Here is a 19,078-nt window from a genome sequence, read left to right on the forward strand (position 1 = left end):
ACAACAGTTTATCACGAATAGACTATTTCTTAGCGTTGGGGAACGGCTTACAACACGTCGATGATATAGAAATCCAACCCCGAGGTATATCTGACCATTCCCCAGTAATGCTTACACTATCCACTCAGGAGAAATCACGTAGAAGGTTATACCCCATATATGCGACGTACCTCAGGGTCCCTAAAATTAAAAGAGAACTCAAAACACTGACTAAACACTACTTCGACGAAAACACATCGTTGGTTACCTCTCCCGCTATTCTCTGGGAGGCATACAAGGCGGTGCTCCGGGGACAGGCCATAACGTCCATTACGTGATACAAGCGCGAGCGTCAGCAGGAGCTACATGACCTAGAACTAGCACTACATGCAGCAAACGCGGCCCATACGGCAGACCCTACACCAGACTCGTCCCACACCCTAGCCACGCCTCAACAGCAATACAAGGAGCATCTAAGACAACAGACAATTGACAACATTGCAGCAACCTCACACAGGGTATATGATATAGGAGATAAAGCGGGGAAAATGTTGGCATGGCTGGACAAGAGAGGGGGCAGCACTAAGGGAATCCAGCAGTTATGCAATCAGGAAAGGACACTCCAAACACGCCCGGAGGAAATAGTGCAGGCCTTGGCAGACCATTTTAAAGCAGTCTACACCCCAGATAGGGAAGTGACGGCCGAGGCGGCACGAGCCTCACTTAGCCACATAGCCACACGAACGCTGACATCGGAGGCAGCCACGGAACTAGAAGGGGACATTACAGCCGAGGAGGTCCAACTAGCTATACATGCAGTGCGGTCAGGGAAGGCACTGGGGAGCAACGGCATCCCAATCGAATGGCATAAACGTATGTCTGAAACGCTTAGTGGCCCCCTGTTAGCAATGTACACCAAAAGCCTGTTGAAGCCTGAACTCCCATTAGACCAACAAACTGCCACTATTGTGGCGATCCCAAAACCCGGGAAACCACCAGAGGACTGTGCATCGTACCGCCCAATTTTGCTTCTCAATGCGGAAGCAAACATTTTGGCAAAGTTACTAGCAAACAGGTTAATTTCCCACCTCCCGCAACTCATCCATCCAGACCAATCGGGCTTTATGCCCCACAGGAACACTGCCCTCAACCTGCGACGTGTGCACTGTGTATTGGCCAAAGCGCCCTCGCAGTCGGAACCAGCGGTTATATTGTCACTCGATGCAAAAATGGCCTTCGATATGGTGGAATGGCAGTACCTCTTTGAGACCCTATCCCACATGGGGTTTGGTCCTAAATTTATAGCATGGGTTCGACTGTTGCACACAAACCCCATTGCTCAGGTCACGGCAAACGGGCACATTTCCCATGCGATTCCGTTGGCACGGGGTACCCGTCAGGGCTGTCCCCTGTCGCCATTACTCTTTGCCGTAGTATTAGAACCCCTGGCGACATTAATACGTACCACCCCCTTGTTGGGAGGAGGGTTGGGAAGATCGTCTCTCACTATAAGTAGACGACATGTTGGTATACTTGATGGACCCGGAGCGTGGCATACCGGAGCTCCTGGCACTCTGCGACACACAGGGGAAGAACTCGGGCTTCACCATAAACTGGGCAAAATCGGTGTTGTATGTGCTGAGGGGACCGGCTCCCGTTCTAGGTGCGGCGTGCCCTTTACGTCTGGCTGGGACCTCATTTAAGTACCTTGGTATTCACGTCACGGGGGCCCCAACGGTCTATTATGAGAAGAATTTGAAACCACCTTTGGAACGTCTGAAACACGACGTTCAACATTGGGCGATATTGCCCTTGACGCTGCTGGGCAAAGCGGCACTATATAAAATGATGGCACTGCCAAGGTTCCGGTATGCTCTTGATAACACACCGTACCTGGTATCACCAAGATATTTCAGGCAGGTGTCAGCTCTGGTCTCCAACCTGCTATGGAGCAATCGCCCTGCGCGTATCGCACACGCTAAAATGAACAAGAGTTGGTATGAGGGGGGATTGCACTGCCGAACCTGCAATTATACTATTGGGTGTAACAATTAAAGACAATTAATCAATGGATACATGCACCCCATGATGACCCTGCATATAGGGCCGACAGGGTCCACTGGGCACCAACAGTATGCTTGCAGCCCTCTATGACAAAAGATTGGCAATGACGATGGTGGGGCCCACAAAACACTCGATCACGCTATGGCATACAGCACAGGCTAAACTAGGGTGGAAAGGGAAAATCACCAAACTCACCCCACTATGGAACACCAAAGCCCTAGGCCGATTGAGAAGTAGAATGGGCTTCACACACTGGGACAACATTGGCATCTCCACGGTAGACCTATGGGACAAGGGAACGGTGGTTCCCTTTACCCAGCTGCAACAACAATATGACTTAGGGGCGACGGAATACTATAGATACATACAGATCAGACATGCCCTGCTAACAGCAATACCGTCAGACACAGACGTTCCAGAGGCCTCGCCCCTTGAGGACCGCCTTCTCACGAATTACATGCAACAGCGCGCCAAATCCCTTACATACCGGAAATTGATTAACTACCTACCAGACCCTACATTAAAATTAAGAGAGAAATGGGGAGCTGAGATAGGGGAGATGGACGAATCGGAATGGAATGAGGCGCTGGCATCGCCAAAGGAGGTGGGCATCTCGGCTAGGTTCCGTCTGGTGCAGCTCAAAATCTTGCACCGTACACAAGAGTCACTCTACACAAAATCCTACGGGCCCAACACCCCTACTGTCTTCGCTGGTGCGGGGTGGAGGGAACGTTTCTCACACTATATGGGATTGCCCCTGTATATCCGAGTATTGGAGGCAAGTAATGCGTACTATCTCCCAGGCATTGGAGATGTCCCTAGTACCTGAACCACGCAATTGCCTATTGAACGTATGGGAACCGAACAACCTTAATAGACATGGTCAGATCTGGGCTACAGTGGGCATGTTGATAGCGAAGAGACATAGCTCAGAAATGGGGCGCAGCAGAACCTCCCACGTTAGCACTGTGGTGCAAGAACATGGATGGGGTGATGATTACAGAAAGGGCGGTTTACGCAGCAAGGGCGAGCCCATGCAGGTGGAATAAGATCTGGACTAACTGGAATGTATTCAGGGGGGAGATATGTGAACCGCTGCATGAAGATGAACTGTCTGACTCAGAAGAAGAAGATGTCGAGGAGTGAGGTTGGGAGGGTCAGGGTGGGTATGTCTCGAACACAGCGCCAAACTTGAAGGATTTGAGATTGTTATTAGATTACGTATGATGTGCGCAACCTGTCTGCCTCAGTCAGTAAAACCCTCTGATTGTCCTGTTTACTAAACTGTGCGATTTTAGCCGAATTTGGCACTAACCGAAATTATGCTTCATTTCATGTGATATGCAGTGCCAGATTGACCAGATCCATATTGTGCCCTGATTGACGTGATTGCTACACTATATGTTTTACGTGTTGCTTTTCTTTAATACAATGTTTTTTTTTTTTTTTAAAGTCAACTTAAACACATCCTACCAGTAGTAGATCATTAGCTCCAACTATAGGAGAATAGATTTAAAATTCAACACACACTAGGAAAGGTGATTATTTTGGGGTTCACCCCTAACTTAAGGTGAGGAACCAGAAGACGACCTGGAAAGGAAAAGCAAGCCATGCTGAATGATTTTTTGGAGGTCCCATCGTACTAGGACCATCACAGGCTGAGTTATGGGCAAAATGCATTTTGGATGAAGGGCCACGCAAAGCATTATGGGGCGAGTTGCCATAATGCAGTGAATATTATAGTATCGGCTCCCCCACTGAGCCTGGAGAGCACAGTAAAGTTTTTCTTGCCTTTTCTTTCCTCTCTATGGCCTTTCAGCTAGTTTCCCTTTTTTAAATGGGTCTACAAAAAAAAGCATTTGTTTGTCAAGTTGACAAAGAAATGCTTTTTCTGTAAAGGCGCCCCATGACACGCATGTCCACGGAGCCCTTTCTTTCCACAAGTCTAATCTAAAGACAGGGGTGCAGCCGCCATTTTAAAATACAAAGAAATGTGTTGAGAGAGAGCTTGTTCTGGCGGCTGCAGGAGAAAACCATTTAGCAAAATAGTGCTCAGAGGCTGTATTTAAAGCCTACAGAGTAACGACACATGTAACAGGGCGTGTCGTCATGGGAGGTGACAAATTGAGACAATGAGGTTCTAAGGAGGGACTACTAAGCCTTTTGACCCGATCAAAAGCCACAGTTTCCAAATGACAATCATACAAGCCAATGAAAACTATGGGCAGAGAGTGGACGGAGCTTCAAGTCCAAACCACAATATAGCAGGCTTCACAGAGCAATGCATGCGCTGACCAGGCTCAACCTAAAAATTGGCACTTTCCTACAGCCCTTTGCAAATAAACTGTCCTAAGGGTGGTTGAGAACTGGTATTCTGTGTAGGGAGCGGGGACTGGTGGAGTATGAGAGGCGTTTTGGAGGTCCATTAGCCGCTGGTTCTGCCCGGGCTGATCGGAGGCGGCTGCTCAGTGTGACGTGTACCATCGACCCCTGAACCCTTGGATATATGCCAAAGGCCCTCTTGGGAAATTGCTCATTCCTGATCTGGTTATAATTTGCGACGAAATGGCGGCAAAACCGGAATCGGAAAAGTCCCTACTGCGCTCTTCCAAGGGATCCAGGACTATCCAATCAAATAGACTGGATCGGTATACCGTCTCTAAAGGATCCCCGGGGGAAGTAAAGAAGACTCCATCGGTGGGTGAGGGGGTACTAACTGACCCTATTGAACCAACGCTAACGGATCTAATGGCAGCCATTAACGGGGTGCAAGCAACATTGGGCCAGAAGATGGAAGCCCTTGATGCCAAACTAGACACTGTCACAATCGAGATGGGGCTAATCCGGACAGACCTTGTGAAGACCAGCGAGAAGGTCAAATCACTAGAACTTAAGTCTAATAGCCTGATTGACGATGTGAGTCAATTACAACGAGAGGTGCAAGAGCTCTCACTGATCGCAAGCTGGACGAATACGAAGGAAGGGTCAGACGCAATAACGTCCGAATTCTTGGAGTACCCGAGAAAACAGAAGGCCAAACTCCGGATTTGTTTGTCGATTTGTTTGTCGAATCTCTGATCCTTAACCATCTCAAACCTAAAGGCCTCAGTAGCCTGTTCACAGTGGAACGAGCACATAGAATCCCGGGGGCAGACCGAGGCCGGGGGCACCCCCTCATCCGATGATCGCTAGGGTCCTGAATTTTCGGCACAGGGATGTTATTCTACAAACTGCACGAAATGGACCCCCATTGAAGTATGAAAACGCAACCCTTTCCTTTTTCCCAGACTTTACCCAGATGGTCCAGAAACAGCGTCAGAACTTACTATCAGTAAAGAAACAAGCATTTGCAATGCAATAGGTCTCGCATTAGCAACGTTTGAGCTATTGGAATTGTAAATGACAAATTTTTTAGTTAGGTTTTGTTTTTGAAAATAGCAAAATTAATAGTTTTGTCATTTACAATGCCAATAGTTATAATTTTCGCAAATGTGACACATATAGCACTTGTAATGCAATATGTGTTGTATTTACATGACTTACATGTATTGATATTACAAATAACAATGGCTTTTAATTTTTTTTTACATAATTAATACTTAAATAAAAGGTATTGTAATTTATAATGGCAATAGCTTAAACTTTTGTAAATAACTTGTGAAGATTATGTTCTGTGTGTTTTATTGTTACAAAAGTCCTAAAACAGAAGTGAAATATTAACATGTTTTTGTTACATTTGTAATAAAGCTTGAAACATTGAGAGAACATATTTGAATTAGTTGTTGAATGGTTGCACAGATTGATGTTGTGGTGGCGAATGAGTGATGCGGGGTGAGGATGTGTTTGGGTGAGAGGGTGTGTGAGGGTGTGAGGGTGAGGGGGTGTGAGGGTGGGTGAGAGGTGTTGAGAGGGGGTGAGAGTGAGTGAGGGTGTGTGTGTGTGAGGGTGAGGGGGTGTGTGAGGGTGAAGGAGTGTGTGCACCAGGACATGAAGACGCCACCAGCACCGTCCTATCCAACATGGTCCTGCTTTCACACGAGCAGCAGGGGTAACATTAAGAAAATCATGGTCCCCTTCAAAAATGCTGCTCAACCTGGAATATTTGCAAGGCTAAAGTTGTTGGCTTGAGTTCTTCACTTCTGCCACCTATCGCCAGATTAATCAATACCTCCATATACCAAGCATGAGAGCATCATTCCCATCTTTAAGAAACATTCGCCAGTGTTTCCTAATATCTCCGACTATAGATACACTTCTGGCTCACTCTGTATTGCCAAGGTGCCCTGCCACAGTTGTCACCTGCCAATATGTTTCTCACTTTGAATTGAATTGCCTCCTCAGAGAACTCGGAGTCAGGCTTAAATGTAAGGGAAACATGTATGTTGGGTATCACCAGCGACGTTCTAAAGAAAAGTAGAGAGACTTTTGTTAAGGGGACTGTGATCGCCGAACACATAGGAGATGCGGGTCCACTAGGGCCCACCGTGAATAACAGGGGCTTGATGTGCTCGATAGATCAGACCAATGGCCAGAGAATGGATGATGGTGTATCAAGGCCACACCGTCCCTTCTACCAAGCTTCCCATTCTTTGGCGGGATGTAGCGGTTGGAGGGTGAGTCGAGTCACCGGTTCAATAAGGCATAGTGGTATGGTCAAACCAAGCCACAGTGATTGCAGGCAGGTGAGGCAAATGATTGGAAATGAGGTTGGGAATATGTATCGAGTAAGGCATGAACAAGGGGTGGAGGAGTTAGAGGATAGTATACATAACCTTTAAGTTATCAATGTAGTTTCCTGCTGTTCATGCTATATTCATTAGGAATTTTGCCTGCCTGCCTATACACATACCCAAAAAAATAGGTGTTGACATAGCAAGATTAACTTAATTTAATTGTTTGGTCGTTTAACCCACACGAGTGAAAGCAAAAAAAAATACGTTTTCTGCCATATGTTCGCCATAAGAACGTCTTCCTCAAATCCGCAGCACTGAAGTACGATTAAATGAATACCTGACATGTGGCTGGCACTGATTAAGAACTACTAGCGCAGTAGCTTGTCATTACACCAGTTCTATTTATGACGATGCCCCCGAGTTTAGAATTGTACACGCAGAAAGGATAAATCTTTGTGAATGAATAAACTCCACACTTAACTGTAAAACATAATAATTGTCAGGTCGGTTACAGGAACAACGTTATTAACTTAATAAATCTGTCCGTGCTTTTATTTATGCTGGTGTTTTACATGACCGAAACCGGATAGAATCAAGCATGGCGCGTGCTGCAGTCCGCCGCCGGCCTGCGACCAGGAAGTCAGGCAGGCCGGGCGGGACAACCGGAAACAGGAAGTAGGAGGGCGGGAGCCTACCCCGCCTCCCACGGAAGAGCCGCGATTGTTTTGAGCACCGGAGCAGGCAGAGCCTACCCTGCGCCCCGGTGCCGAAGAAGGAAGGAAGAGTCCTGCTGCCGGTGAGAGCCGAGGAAGCCGGTGAGTGGGGCTTCGCCTTGTTGCTGGGCTGCGAGGGCGGGGGGGGGCATGTGTGTGCAAGGGCGGGGGGGGGCATGTGTGCGCGCGCCTGCGTGCGGCGGCGGGCTGTGTATGTGTGTGAGCGTGCGTGCGTGTCTGTGTATGTGTCTTGGAGTCTGTGTGTGTGTGTGTGTGTGTGTGTGACTGTGGGGGGGTTGCCTGTCTGGGTGCCTGCGTGTCCGTGTAAGTGTAAATGCGTGTGCATGCATGCGCGTTAGGCTGACTTGCTGGGAGTATGGGAGGGAAGTGCACGGCGCGGCGCAGGACGGAACGTGCGCGTTCGCGCAGCCAAATCCGCCTGCTAAAGCTCGTGACAGTCTCTTGTCCTCCCATTCCCCCGTGTCAGCTAGCTATAAGTCTCCGACCCTGGACGCATCCTTCGGATGCGAATTCCAGGGCGAGACCTAAAAACTGAGAGATAAAGGACTAAAATATGCTATGATGTTCCCGGCCCAACTCTGAGTGGAACTTAATGGGAAAGCCTGTTTTTTTGACAATCCTGAGGTGGCGGCGGATTGGTTGGATAGGGTGACTACTACGGACATGGAGGACTGGGACCAGGGCGGGTTGGAGGAACAATAAAAATGTAACAAGGTCAGCCCAGAGCACCCTTCTGTTCTGGATCGGACTGATGGTGTGGCTGTGTAGTCTGCATGGATCACTGGCAGAAAAGAGACTCGACGTGGGAAACAACTGGTGAACTGCTGCACATTTGTAATCCCAACACAGAACAGAGTGCCATTGGCAAGCACAACCCTTGTGCTAAACCCGATTCAAAGCTAGATGAATAACCCCGATTCAAAGCTAGAACTGCAAACACTTCTAGCATTGAACCGTGGCATGCCAGGCTATGAATTACCATCTCAGCTTTAAAAAGTTTTAGAATTTACACTTTTTGTGACAAAATATGGAAAACTAGGAATCTTAATCATAGCCGCTGTTTTGTACTCAGATATTTAATTAGATTATATGACCGCCAATAATATAACATTTAAATTACACACAGGTCAAAATATTATACAATTAACACCTGTATTTGGATGTTTACTGTTGCCAGACAGGCCTCTTTTACATGAACGGGAGAGTGAAAGGAAGAACACCTCAGAGGCAGACAATCCAGACTGCCAATAATTCATTCTAAATTTGAACGTGGGCTGGTTACCAGTACAATTTTACAGTAAGGGCTGATTAGGATTATGATGGGGGCGGGGGATATATTACCCAGTCTAAACAGACGGCAATGCTTCATGCATTTTGTGGAAAAACACAAAAAGAAAGAAAAAATTAACTTGTATTTGGAGGTTTTGCTCTGCTTTTTGAAGCGCTCCAGTGTCAGTAGGCGGAGATGGCTGGAAGAATGGATCATTCTCCTTCTAACTTGTTGAAATTCACAACTGACAACTCCTACTTAAAAACTGGGAAAAAGCAAGACCGCATATGTTTGCCTAGCCTTCAAACAAATAAACTGAGCAAAACACATCCTGGATGAATGCAGCATCTGCCCTGAATAGTGTATCCTGAGAGTAATCATTTCAAGAAATGTAAGTGGCATACTTTGCGGTTTACAAATATTTGAAATGGAAGCACGTCTTAGGAAAGTGACCAGTGAGGTCTTTGTTCTGTAGGAATGAATATGAACCCTCTGAGGAGCTCGAACTCATCTAAGGTTATTAGTCCACGACCTGCAAGCACCTGTCCTCCCAGCCATATTAATTTAAGCCTCTTGGTGCCTGGAGAAAGACCACAAAATACCATAAAACAGTTTCTAAGAAAACCTATAGTTTGCTTTTTACAGGTAAATTCACAGTCCAGGTACTGAACGTCCTTTAAAATGTGGGTCCTTCTCAGTCCAAAATCTATCCTTTACATGTTCACACAAGAGGGGCACTTCACAAAAAGTGCATATATTACAGTGAGGTAATAAGAACCAAAAAGGCTAGTTTCCATTCAGAATTTAATGGAAAATAAAGTAGATAAAAAAAGGGTTCTTTGCAAAAGGGCAACGCTCAGTGCTCTGGGATGCCGTCATTGCCAATGAGCGGAACCGGCATTGACAGCACCGCACGGACTTTTGTCTGTTTATCCTACTGGGAAGTACAGGTAGCAGCAGAAGCTTGAGTGGAGCTGGAGATCGAGAAAACGTAAGTCGGAGAGGTCTGCCACCACTTTCCCCGGGCGTAAATTAATTTTCAGTATTCGTTAGTCGGTATTGAGAAATAGTTACTCTGTGTTGTATCAGACTTTGTTTAAACAAAACAATTAAGAGAAGAGAACTGAACACTAATAATTGCCAGCAGAAGGGTTTGCACCAACCTTATTTTAAAGAAAAGAGATTTTCTCCTTATGTGCAGTGAGATCTTATATATAAAAGAGTCACAGGTCTAGTTAGCCGGTTACAAAGAAAGCAAGACACGTTTCTAAAGTAATCCCTTAGATGACAAAAGAGAACTATGGTAGACTCACTTTCTCTTGAGGCTGGTCGGAAGAACACACATTTTTAACTTAACCTACTGAAGAGTCTGCCATAACCAGTCCTAACCTACCTGAATGACAAATGTCCGGTTCAGATGTTGTTCCAACCTAACCTGCTGGCAAAGAGCAGAGGTGCTCACAAGTTAATTCAAGCTAACTCCTTGAAAAGGGGAAAAACAATCAAAAGCCGGGAGCCCACAAACCTTATTGGGTTGAAGACAGCAGGAGACACAGTACTCATATACATTGCAACAACCATTTGGCAGGCAGCTCTTGCAGCTGTGCAACTGCGAACTTGGCACATTGATGTTGCAGCAGCCATTTGCCAGCAGCTCTTTCCGCTCACATACGTAGCCTGATGAACATAAAACACGGTTATTTCAGTGGGCAAAAAGAGACAAGCGCTGACAAAGTTCCTTGCCGAAAACGTGCAGGCGAGGTGCGACACGGCCCGGAAGACGCAAGGAAGAGAGGGGAGGGGGAGGAGAAATGCGACACGGCGGGAGGGGGCGGGCAGGGGAGGGGGCGGAGAGGGGAGAGGTGCGACACGGCAGGAAGACGAAAGGAAGAGAGGGGAGGGGGAGGAGAAATGCGACACGGCGGGAGGGGGCGGAGGGGTAAACAAAGACGGACGTGCACGCGCCCGTGACTTTTAAGGTCAATGCGCATGCGCATAAGCTCAATGCGCATGCGCATTGACCTTAAATTTATCGTGCACTGCAAGGAATCGCCACGATTCCTTGCAGTGTGGATAAAGAGTGGATAACTCGCAATAGTCTCGCTTTGCTCGATGCGCATGCGCATCGACAACAGGCGAGACCTAAAAAGGGGACAGTGGGTTTATATTTTCTTATGTTGTGATCCGGGAATGGAGTGGGTGTGTAAAGTTCTCCCTAGATATGCTATGTCCGCATAGGTGCTGCTATATATGCACATGAAATGGGGTGGCAGCGACGAAGTGCAGGAGCGGGGTAAGGTGGCGGGCGAGTGTAGGCCCTCCTAGTATTGGGGTGTGAGGGGGCGACAGGCACACTGCTAGTTGGGGATGCGCGTAAGCGATATGCAGGGGTGCAGGGTGCGGGATGGGGGGAGAAGAGTTGAAGAGATTCTTGTATTATTGTATGACACATTATTGGCATTTGGTTTAATTTTTTCTATGTTGTGTGTTACCGATGGCATCAGTATATTGGATTTGATTAGCATGCAGCAGACACCAGATGATCACTTTGCTTTTTCCTATAACGATGGGGGTAGTGAACTCAAGAATATAAGTTGGATGTGAATAGGCTGGGGGACAAAATTAAGCGTAGTGTGGTTCTTCAATACCTCAGGCGTCATGCACCGGACGTGGTCCTGCTTCAAGAAACGCACTTAGTTGGAAACTCATGCATGGCTATGCATAGAATGGGATACAAATTGGTTGCACACGCAGGATTCACCTCTGGGTCTAGGGGGGCGGGTATCCCGATTCGAAAGGCACTCCCCTTAGTGATAGATTCCACGTGGGCGGACGACAGAGGGAGATTTTGTTGGGATCTCAGGTAGATGGGAAGGGCATGTTCTTACCCTCTTGTCGGCATATGTCCCCCCGGGTTTGCAGTCTACCTCATTCTTTGATTTAGGGAAATTGTTACTCGAGTTACCGGTGGGGCTTTTGATTGTAGGCGGGGATTTCAACGCTGTGGTTTCGGGGAGATTGGATAGATATCCCCCACGGGATACAGGGCGCGCTCAGAGGTGGTTGCCCGATTTTTTGGATGCAATGGGATTGGTAGACACCTGGAGACTGTTTCACCCAGATAAGAAACAATACACTTTCCACTCAGGTGTACATGGCAGCCTCAGATTATTGTTTGGTCCCAGCGGCACAAGCATCCTATATTATCGAAGCGGTTCATCTTTCTAGGGGCATTTCTGATCAGTCCTCACTTTGGCTTCGGGTTTGTGTCACATCGCACTCAGTAGGTAGGATAGCCCCTATTAATCAATGGTATATGCGAAATCCTAAAATCCGTAAGGACCTTATAAAGGCTCTGGCGGGGGCGAATGCTTACTGATCCCCAAAATATAGTGGACAGTTTTGCGAGGTATTTCCAAACTGTTTATGCCTCCGTCTTGGATCGACCAGAAGACTCACATTTGTTACTTCGTGATATACAGCTTCCTTGTTTATCTACAGAGGATAGTGACTTCATGGATAGTCCTCTGACTACTGATGAAATAGCTCAAGCTATTCGATCATTGAACTCAGGCAAGGCAATGGGACCAAACCGACTCCCAATTGAGCTGTACAAACTCAGACCTGATAGACTAGCTTACTACCTTATGGGTATGTTTATTGAGACACGGGAGAAGGGAGTCCTTACTAGGGACCAGAGAGTGGCGTCGGTGGTGGTGATCCATAAGGACGGTAAACCGAAGAATAAGTGTGCCTCGTTTAGACCTATTTCTTTGCTGAATGCGGAACCCAAAATACTGGCCAAAATCCTCTCTAATAGACTAATAAAAGTAATAGGTGGGTTGGTCCACCCGGACCAATCGGGATTTATCCCTCATACTGCCTTGAATTTAAGAAGGTTACATGGAGAGATAGCCAGAGCTCATACTTTGCAGGAACCGGCCGTGATCGCCTCCCTTGATGCAACAATGGCCTTTGATACAGTTGAATGGTCCTATTTATGGGCGGTCTTGGCTAAATTTGGATTCGGAATCGATTTTATCGGCTGGGTGCGGTTATTATACGCTAAACCACTCGCCCAGGTAGTGGTTAATGGGCGAGTCTCGACAGCCTTTCATCTGGAGCGGGGCACGAGACAGGGTTGCCCCCTCTCCCCCCTCCTTTTCTCCCTGGCGTTGGAACCTCTGGCGGCTTGGATCCGCTGGGAGCCATCAAATTGTGGATTACGATGGTCCCCTGAGTGGGAAGACCGGATTTCCCTATATGCGGATGATATTCTGTTATATTTGGCCTCCCCTCGGAAATCCCTCATGGTGGTATGCGATGTTCTCGCCTCTTTCCGCAAAAACTCCGGACTCTCCATTAACTGGAGGGAATCTCTTTTGTATGTCCACAGCGGGGAAGCCCAGGTTCCTCCGAGGAATTGTCCCATTCAGATCAATACGTGTGGTTTTAAATATCTTGGTATTTCTGTTTCTCTGGACCCGACAGCCAGATATGTTGGAAATCTTCTCCCCCCTCTGCAGAGGCTTAGGAGCGACTCCACTCATTGGCGAAAGCTCCTGATCTCTTTGTTGGGCCGAGAGGCCCTTTTTAAGATGATGTCTCTGCCTCGCTTTCTCTATGTCCTTCAAAATACCTAGGACGCAGTGCCGGCAAGCTATTTCCGTGAGGTAGAGGGACTACAACATAGTCTGTTATGGGAAGGGAGGCCTCGCATTGCGTTAGCCAAGCTGACGCTCCCGTGGTTTGACGGAGGTATTGCCCTCCCAGATATCAAGCGTTATTACTGGGCCTCCCAACTGGCTGCTATTAATCATGCAACATATGGGCCCGTCGCTGATCCAGGGTACGCTATGGACAAATGGCTCCTCCCGGGGGTAATTATAATAGGGCACTATATTCTAAGCCGGTGAAGCTGGGTCTGATGGGATCGATGAAACACGCCGTGAAAATCTGGCATGATGCCACGTGCTCTCTTGGGGTGGAAAGACGAACTGACACTTGTAACCCCACTTTTTGATTCAGAACGATTAGGTAAGCTGTGGAACACAAAGGGATTTGATAAATGGGATCTGATAGGAATTTCAACTGCGGGGGACATGTGGGGCAAGGGGAGGATCAAATCATTAGAAGAAATGCAGATAGAATTTGAGCTGTCAGAAGCGGAATATTTCTGCTATATGCAAATTCGTCATTCATTAATGGCCGCTCTGCCTCTAGGGGAGGAGCTACCGGAGGCATCGCCTCTTGAGGATAGAATCTTAGATGGCCATCTCCCCGACAAGACGATCTCCCTGATCTATAAGAAATTAATCAATAATAGGGCAGATCTACTTAAGGAACTAAGGGTTAAGTGGACAAGAGATGGGATAGAATTGGATGATGAAGATTGGCAATCAGTTGTATCCTCTCCAAAAATGGTTGCTATACCTGCAAGGCTGCGACTTGTACAGTTAAAGATTTTACACAGGGTCTGTGTCACTGGCCCCCGCCAAGTGCGGATGGGGATGTCGGAAGATGGATTGTGTTGACATAAATGTGGCTTGGAGGGTACTTTCTTACATATCCTTTGGGAATGCCGTTATATAGTTGAGTATTGAGGTAAGATCCATGATACTATTCGGGAGGTCACGGGGGTCTCTTTGCTGCCGGAGGCGCAGAGATGCCTGCTCAATATATGGGAACCTACTGATCTAAACAATGCACAGACACAGTGGACCACACTGGGCTATATGATAGCGAAAAGAAATATTGCCCAACAATGGGGTGCTGAGTTACCCCCCAACCTCGAAAACTAGAAAAAGGACTTCGACTAGAGTATGTTCCGAGAAAAAACTGTGCACATGGCAAGAGGGCGTCCCCGAAAATGGGCCTTAATTTGGAATCAATGGAATGGATATAGAGGAGAGATTTGTGTACCACCTAGAAATGTAATCTTTGAAGTTCCCTCATCCCCGTGAAGCTTTTGACGAGTATGTACTTTGGTTCTGCTCCCCCCCACCCCACCCCCCTTTTTACTTTGCAAATGTGCTGAAGATTATAATGTGGTTCATCTGTATTGTGTCTCTCTTTGTTTGATGCCTTGTTTTAATAAAAAGAATGAAAAAAATAAAAAAAATTAAAGGCATGTCCAGGATTTTGGTATTCAACCCTGCCGTCTAAGGACAGCCGCACCAGCGAGATGACGAAAGGCAAGGGAAGCTACATCCATTGATGCATTGATGAACTCTGAAGCGGATCTTTCTCCCTCTAGCAATAGCTTATTTACCTCTAGCTTCTTATATTCTGGAAGACGAATCAAAAACAGGTGCAATGTCGGACCACATCAGGCAGTTGTACCTCCTCAATATCGCCAGAGCATTGTCTGCGCACACAGGAGTGCCTGAGGTGGTAGTGAAGCTTTTGCCTATATTATCCAGGCACCCACCCTCCTTATTCGGTGGTGCAGTGATGAGGGCTGAAGGATTTCTTGACCTGGGCTGCGCAGCTTGAGTAATTACTGAATCTGGCTTTGGATGTCCCACCAAGTCCCACCAAACATGCTGGTGCGTTTTCAGGGGCCTTGTATTTTTTTTATCAATCCTAGGAAGGATTGAAATTACTGCAACTGGTTCTTTCATTACTTTGACGCCTTCCTCCCAAATATGATCAATTATCAGGATTGCCCTTACTGTCTTTCGTGGCTGAGCTTTAAAATCATAAAGAAAGCAATCAGACTGCTTGACTGTCATCTGGAGCTAAAACAGAGTAGCAGTTCTTTCTATTAAAGCGTGAAAACCGCCTATGTCTTCTGGCGGGGAGTCCGCTGATTGAGAATTTGAAGAGGTGTGGAAATTATATATTCTTCCTACTCACTGCCAACCGGTCTAGTGCTAGGGTTTCTCCTTCATCCTTGTCTTTATCAGGAGATAATATGTCCTGTTGCAGTGGCACAACAATGTGAGTTCTCTGCGTTATTCTAAGCGTAGGCGGAGGTATAAGAGGCGGAGATGCTGGTGGTGGTGATGCTCCCGCAGGTGAAGGGAAACGAGTATGGTAATCCTGCAGCATGGCTTATAAATCCAGCACCAATGCTACAGGAAGGTGAACCATAGGTTCATGAATAGGTTCCACATATTGTGGGGTTTGGCGGTACCACGCTGGTGATGAAACACCTGTGGATAATAGACCTCACACTCAACATCATCCTCTTGATATTTCATGTGAAGCTGGGATGGACTATGTGCAGGGTCAAACATACCATCATCATGAGACTTCTCCAAGAAAGTACTAGGAAGCGAAAGGTGCTACTATTGAGGTATCCTGAAAAAAACGGCTCGCCAACTATGTCCAAAGAGGAGTAACTGGTAATGTTGAAGGACTTTTCATCTTATGTGATGTTGGCGTGATCGATGGTTCCACTGACGGTGATTGTGCCGCTGACGAGGACATGATGGGAACCAACGATGAGGTTATCTCCGCTAATACCATTGATGCACTGTAGTCGTCGACTGCATGGTGGTTGACGATGAGGAAGTGGTGGGCGACGGCAAAGTCGACGACGAGGAGCATGTTGGCGGTAAAGGTATCTTCATCAACAGTATAGATATTGTTAGTTCAGCCGTTGTCAATGGTGCAGCTTTACTAGACGCTGGAACCTTCATCGACTGTGGTTTTGTCGACGAGAGTCGACCAGGAGGGGAAATGCTCCCCAATGGTGACTTTTACATCAACTATGATCTCGAGGACGCTGCCGTCGATGAGGAGCATTGTTTGGTGACCTGAATCTTCACTGTTGAGGAGTCTGAAGAATATTTTTCACGTTTTAAGGCCGAGGTAGTTGAAGGATTACATTTTTCCTCAGTAGGAAATAAAAGTTTTCCTTTTTGTGTGGAGCTAGCCGAGTCATGACAAGACTTCTTGGAAGCTTATTTATGGCCTTCGGGAGAATCATGTGGCCTTACCCTCTTTTTATGCTTTTCCAGAGAGGTGTGAGAGGTCGTGCTATCCTCATCCTCTGAGACAATATCAGATTTAGCTTTCGGTCTCTGTAACCAAATCAGCAACCTACCTTTTCTGTCTTTTAGGGCTTTGGTTAAAAAGGTTGTATAAACTTTGCAGTCTTTAACTCTACGCTGTGGGTACAAGCAGTATATAGTGTCTTTATTGGGATCTTCTGCATAAAGTCTCTTCTTACGCAAGAAATACACAATCTGAAAAGTCCTTTCTTAGAAGAATCCGACATAATAAGCAGGATACTAGAGGATATATATATCACTAATATGACGGGAAAACTGAGCAGAAGTCTGGGAGACTCCCTGTTACACGACGGCAGATAGAACATTTGAGGGATTCAGCCTATCTTGGGAGTGTTCTACAGGTTCTGACGTCTGACTGGTTCTTAATTAACTTTGGTTATTTTTTTTTACAAATGATACAGATAGGCTATTGCATTGACTGCTCATTGCATTGTAGCCTATGGTTATTGTGTTTACTGCTTTTATAATGGCACCGTGGGACTCTCACTTCGACATGGATGATTCAAGCATGTGAAACTATGAAACATCCAATACTAGAGAATGGGGTATACCCAAGGAATGAATTAGCATGTGTTTCAAAGATCAAGCATACTACTCTAAACCCAATCCATAACAAAAAGTAAAACGACCCAGAATGGGCAAAGTTGTTATCTTACCTTGCATTTGTACCAGGAACTCGGTTTTGATCCGTCGGGCTGCCTCACTTTCATTCTCATTCCGAGAACCACAGAGTGAATCTACCTCATCAATAAAAATGATGGAGGGCTTATGCTGCCTCGCCAGTTCAAAAAGATTCTTTACAAGCCTGAAGTACAAGACAAGCATTAGTATATAGCCACTTCTATATGTGCAGCCACAAACCACCCCACATTGAAATTACACAAAGCCAGACCTCATGCAATCCATGCCGACCCGAGCTGCGTTGGATCAAAGACAGCTATGAAACAGGAAAGTGTGGAGAGTCAGATCTTACTTGCCATTCTAAATTTAAGATATTGCAAAATGGCACTGGAAGCAAGTTCCTCAAGTGATGTCGGCATGAACAAAGAAGCCTTTGCTACTCACATGGATTCTTTTGCCAATTTTAGGTATGTATAGCGCTCCTGAAGGAGAACTGGAAGGTACACTTGGGAACAATGACAGAAGGTTGCTATCAAATTAATCTAACCCACTAAACTGAATTAATCTTTATCAATAAAGGATATATGAATTTTGAAATGGCGTACTCTGTAGCAGGCATACAACACATGTAAAACATTTATTTTGACCAGTTTTTTAATACTACATTTAGGAATATTAACAGTGGATATGTAGATAGGGTCAGAGCAATCACACACATACTGATATATGCCACACAGTGTTTGTTTTCAAAATCTATACATCAATAAATAGCTATAATCAGTGTAATTCCACTTGGTCGTATGTAAAGTGTCCTTAAAACATCTTCATCTCTGTGATGAAAAAGGCAATATAAAACTATCTCAGGCCAATATGGAATAACTGTCAAAGTTCTGATCTTGAATGTCAACAGTACATGACACTATGCTCAGGACTGTGCGACATACTGCCAAAATGGCTGATCCTTTATATCTAAAGATCCAGTAATGACAGAACAAGTGGAAACATTCTCAAAGTATCATGTATCAAAAGATAGAAAAGGCACAAATATTGTAACATTGTGATAATGGGAGCAGGGAACAATTACCCAACTACTAATGCCAGATTTAAACAAAAGGCTGAACACTTTTGGTGACTGGCACAGGCAGATGTGTTGCAAAAAAGCAAAACGTGTGACCGCATCATACAAAGAATTTGAAACTTCAAGTGCTTTAGTTGTTTTGCAACACCTTGCATATCACAAGCAACCAGGGCATGAAGAGGCATTCCCCATCTCTTTGCAAGTCACAAAGAAAGGTCAATGTTTTGTTACAACAGCAGCAGTCACAAACCATTGACAAGCTGACACCTCCTAAATTGGTGTAGTAATCGATTCACAAAGGGGATGTTGTAGGTAAGCGTCCTCCTTGGGAATAGTGTTGGATGGCATTAGAAGCAGTAGGCACTGGTAGGCACTGGCATGGATCTCTACTCCCCACCAACCCATCCCACATGAATAAGGGGAAGCTGTCCCCTTGGCCACAGCCTGCTCCACTCGACGTGCTCCTGAATAGGATTTTTTTTTAAGTAGCACCTGTCTCTTTGATGAACAAGCAATACTGTAACAAACAAAATGTTTCTCATTTGGGAAAGCAAGACTTGAAATTGTTGTCTTCTGTCTCTTGCAGCTCGCCCCATCCCTGCAAATCGCAGCCTGTCATTAGGGATCACAAAATGCAA

General features: G+C 46.2%; 1 protein-coding gene across 1 annotated transcript in view; it reads right to left on the reverse strand.

The window, feature by feature from the left end:
* VPS4A (vacuolar protein sorting 4 homolog A) overlaps nucleotides 1-19,078 on the reverse strand; it is a 194,372-nt gene that overhangs the window by 91,711 nt on the left and 83,583 nt on the right. The window contains exon 7 of the mRNA XM_086945767.1: nucleotides 17,398-17,546. Coding sequence (XP_086801893.1) covers nucleotides 17,398-17,546 — 149 coding nt within the window. The remainder of the gene's footprint in view (nucleotides 1-17,397; nucleotides 17,547-19,078) is intronic.

This window comes from Lissotriton vulgaris, chromosome 12 (genome assembly GCF_964263255.1).
Source record: "Lissotriton vulgaris chromosome 12, aLisVul1.2, whole genome shotgun sequence".
NCBI classification, from domain to species: Eukaryota; Metazoa; Chordata; class Amphibia; order Caudata; family Salamandridae; genus Lissotriton; species Lissotriton vulgaris.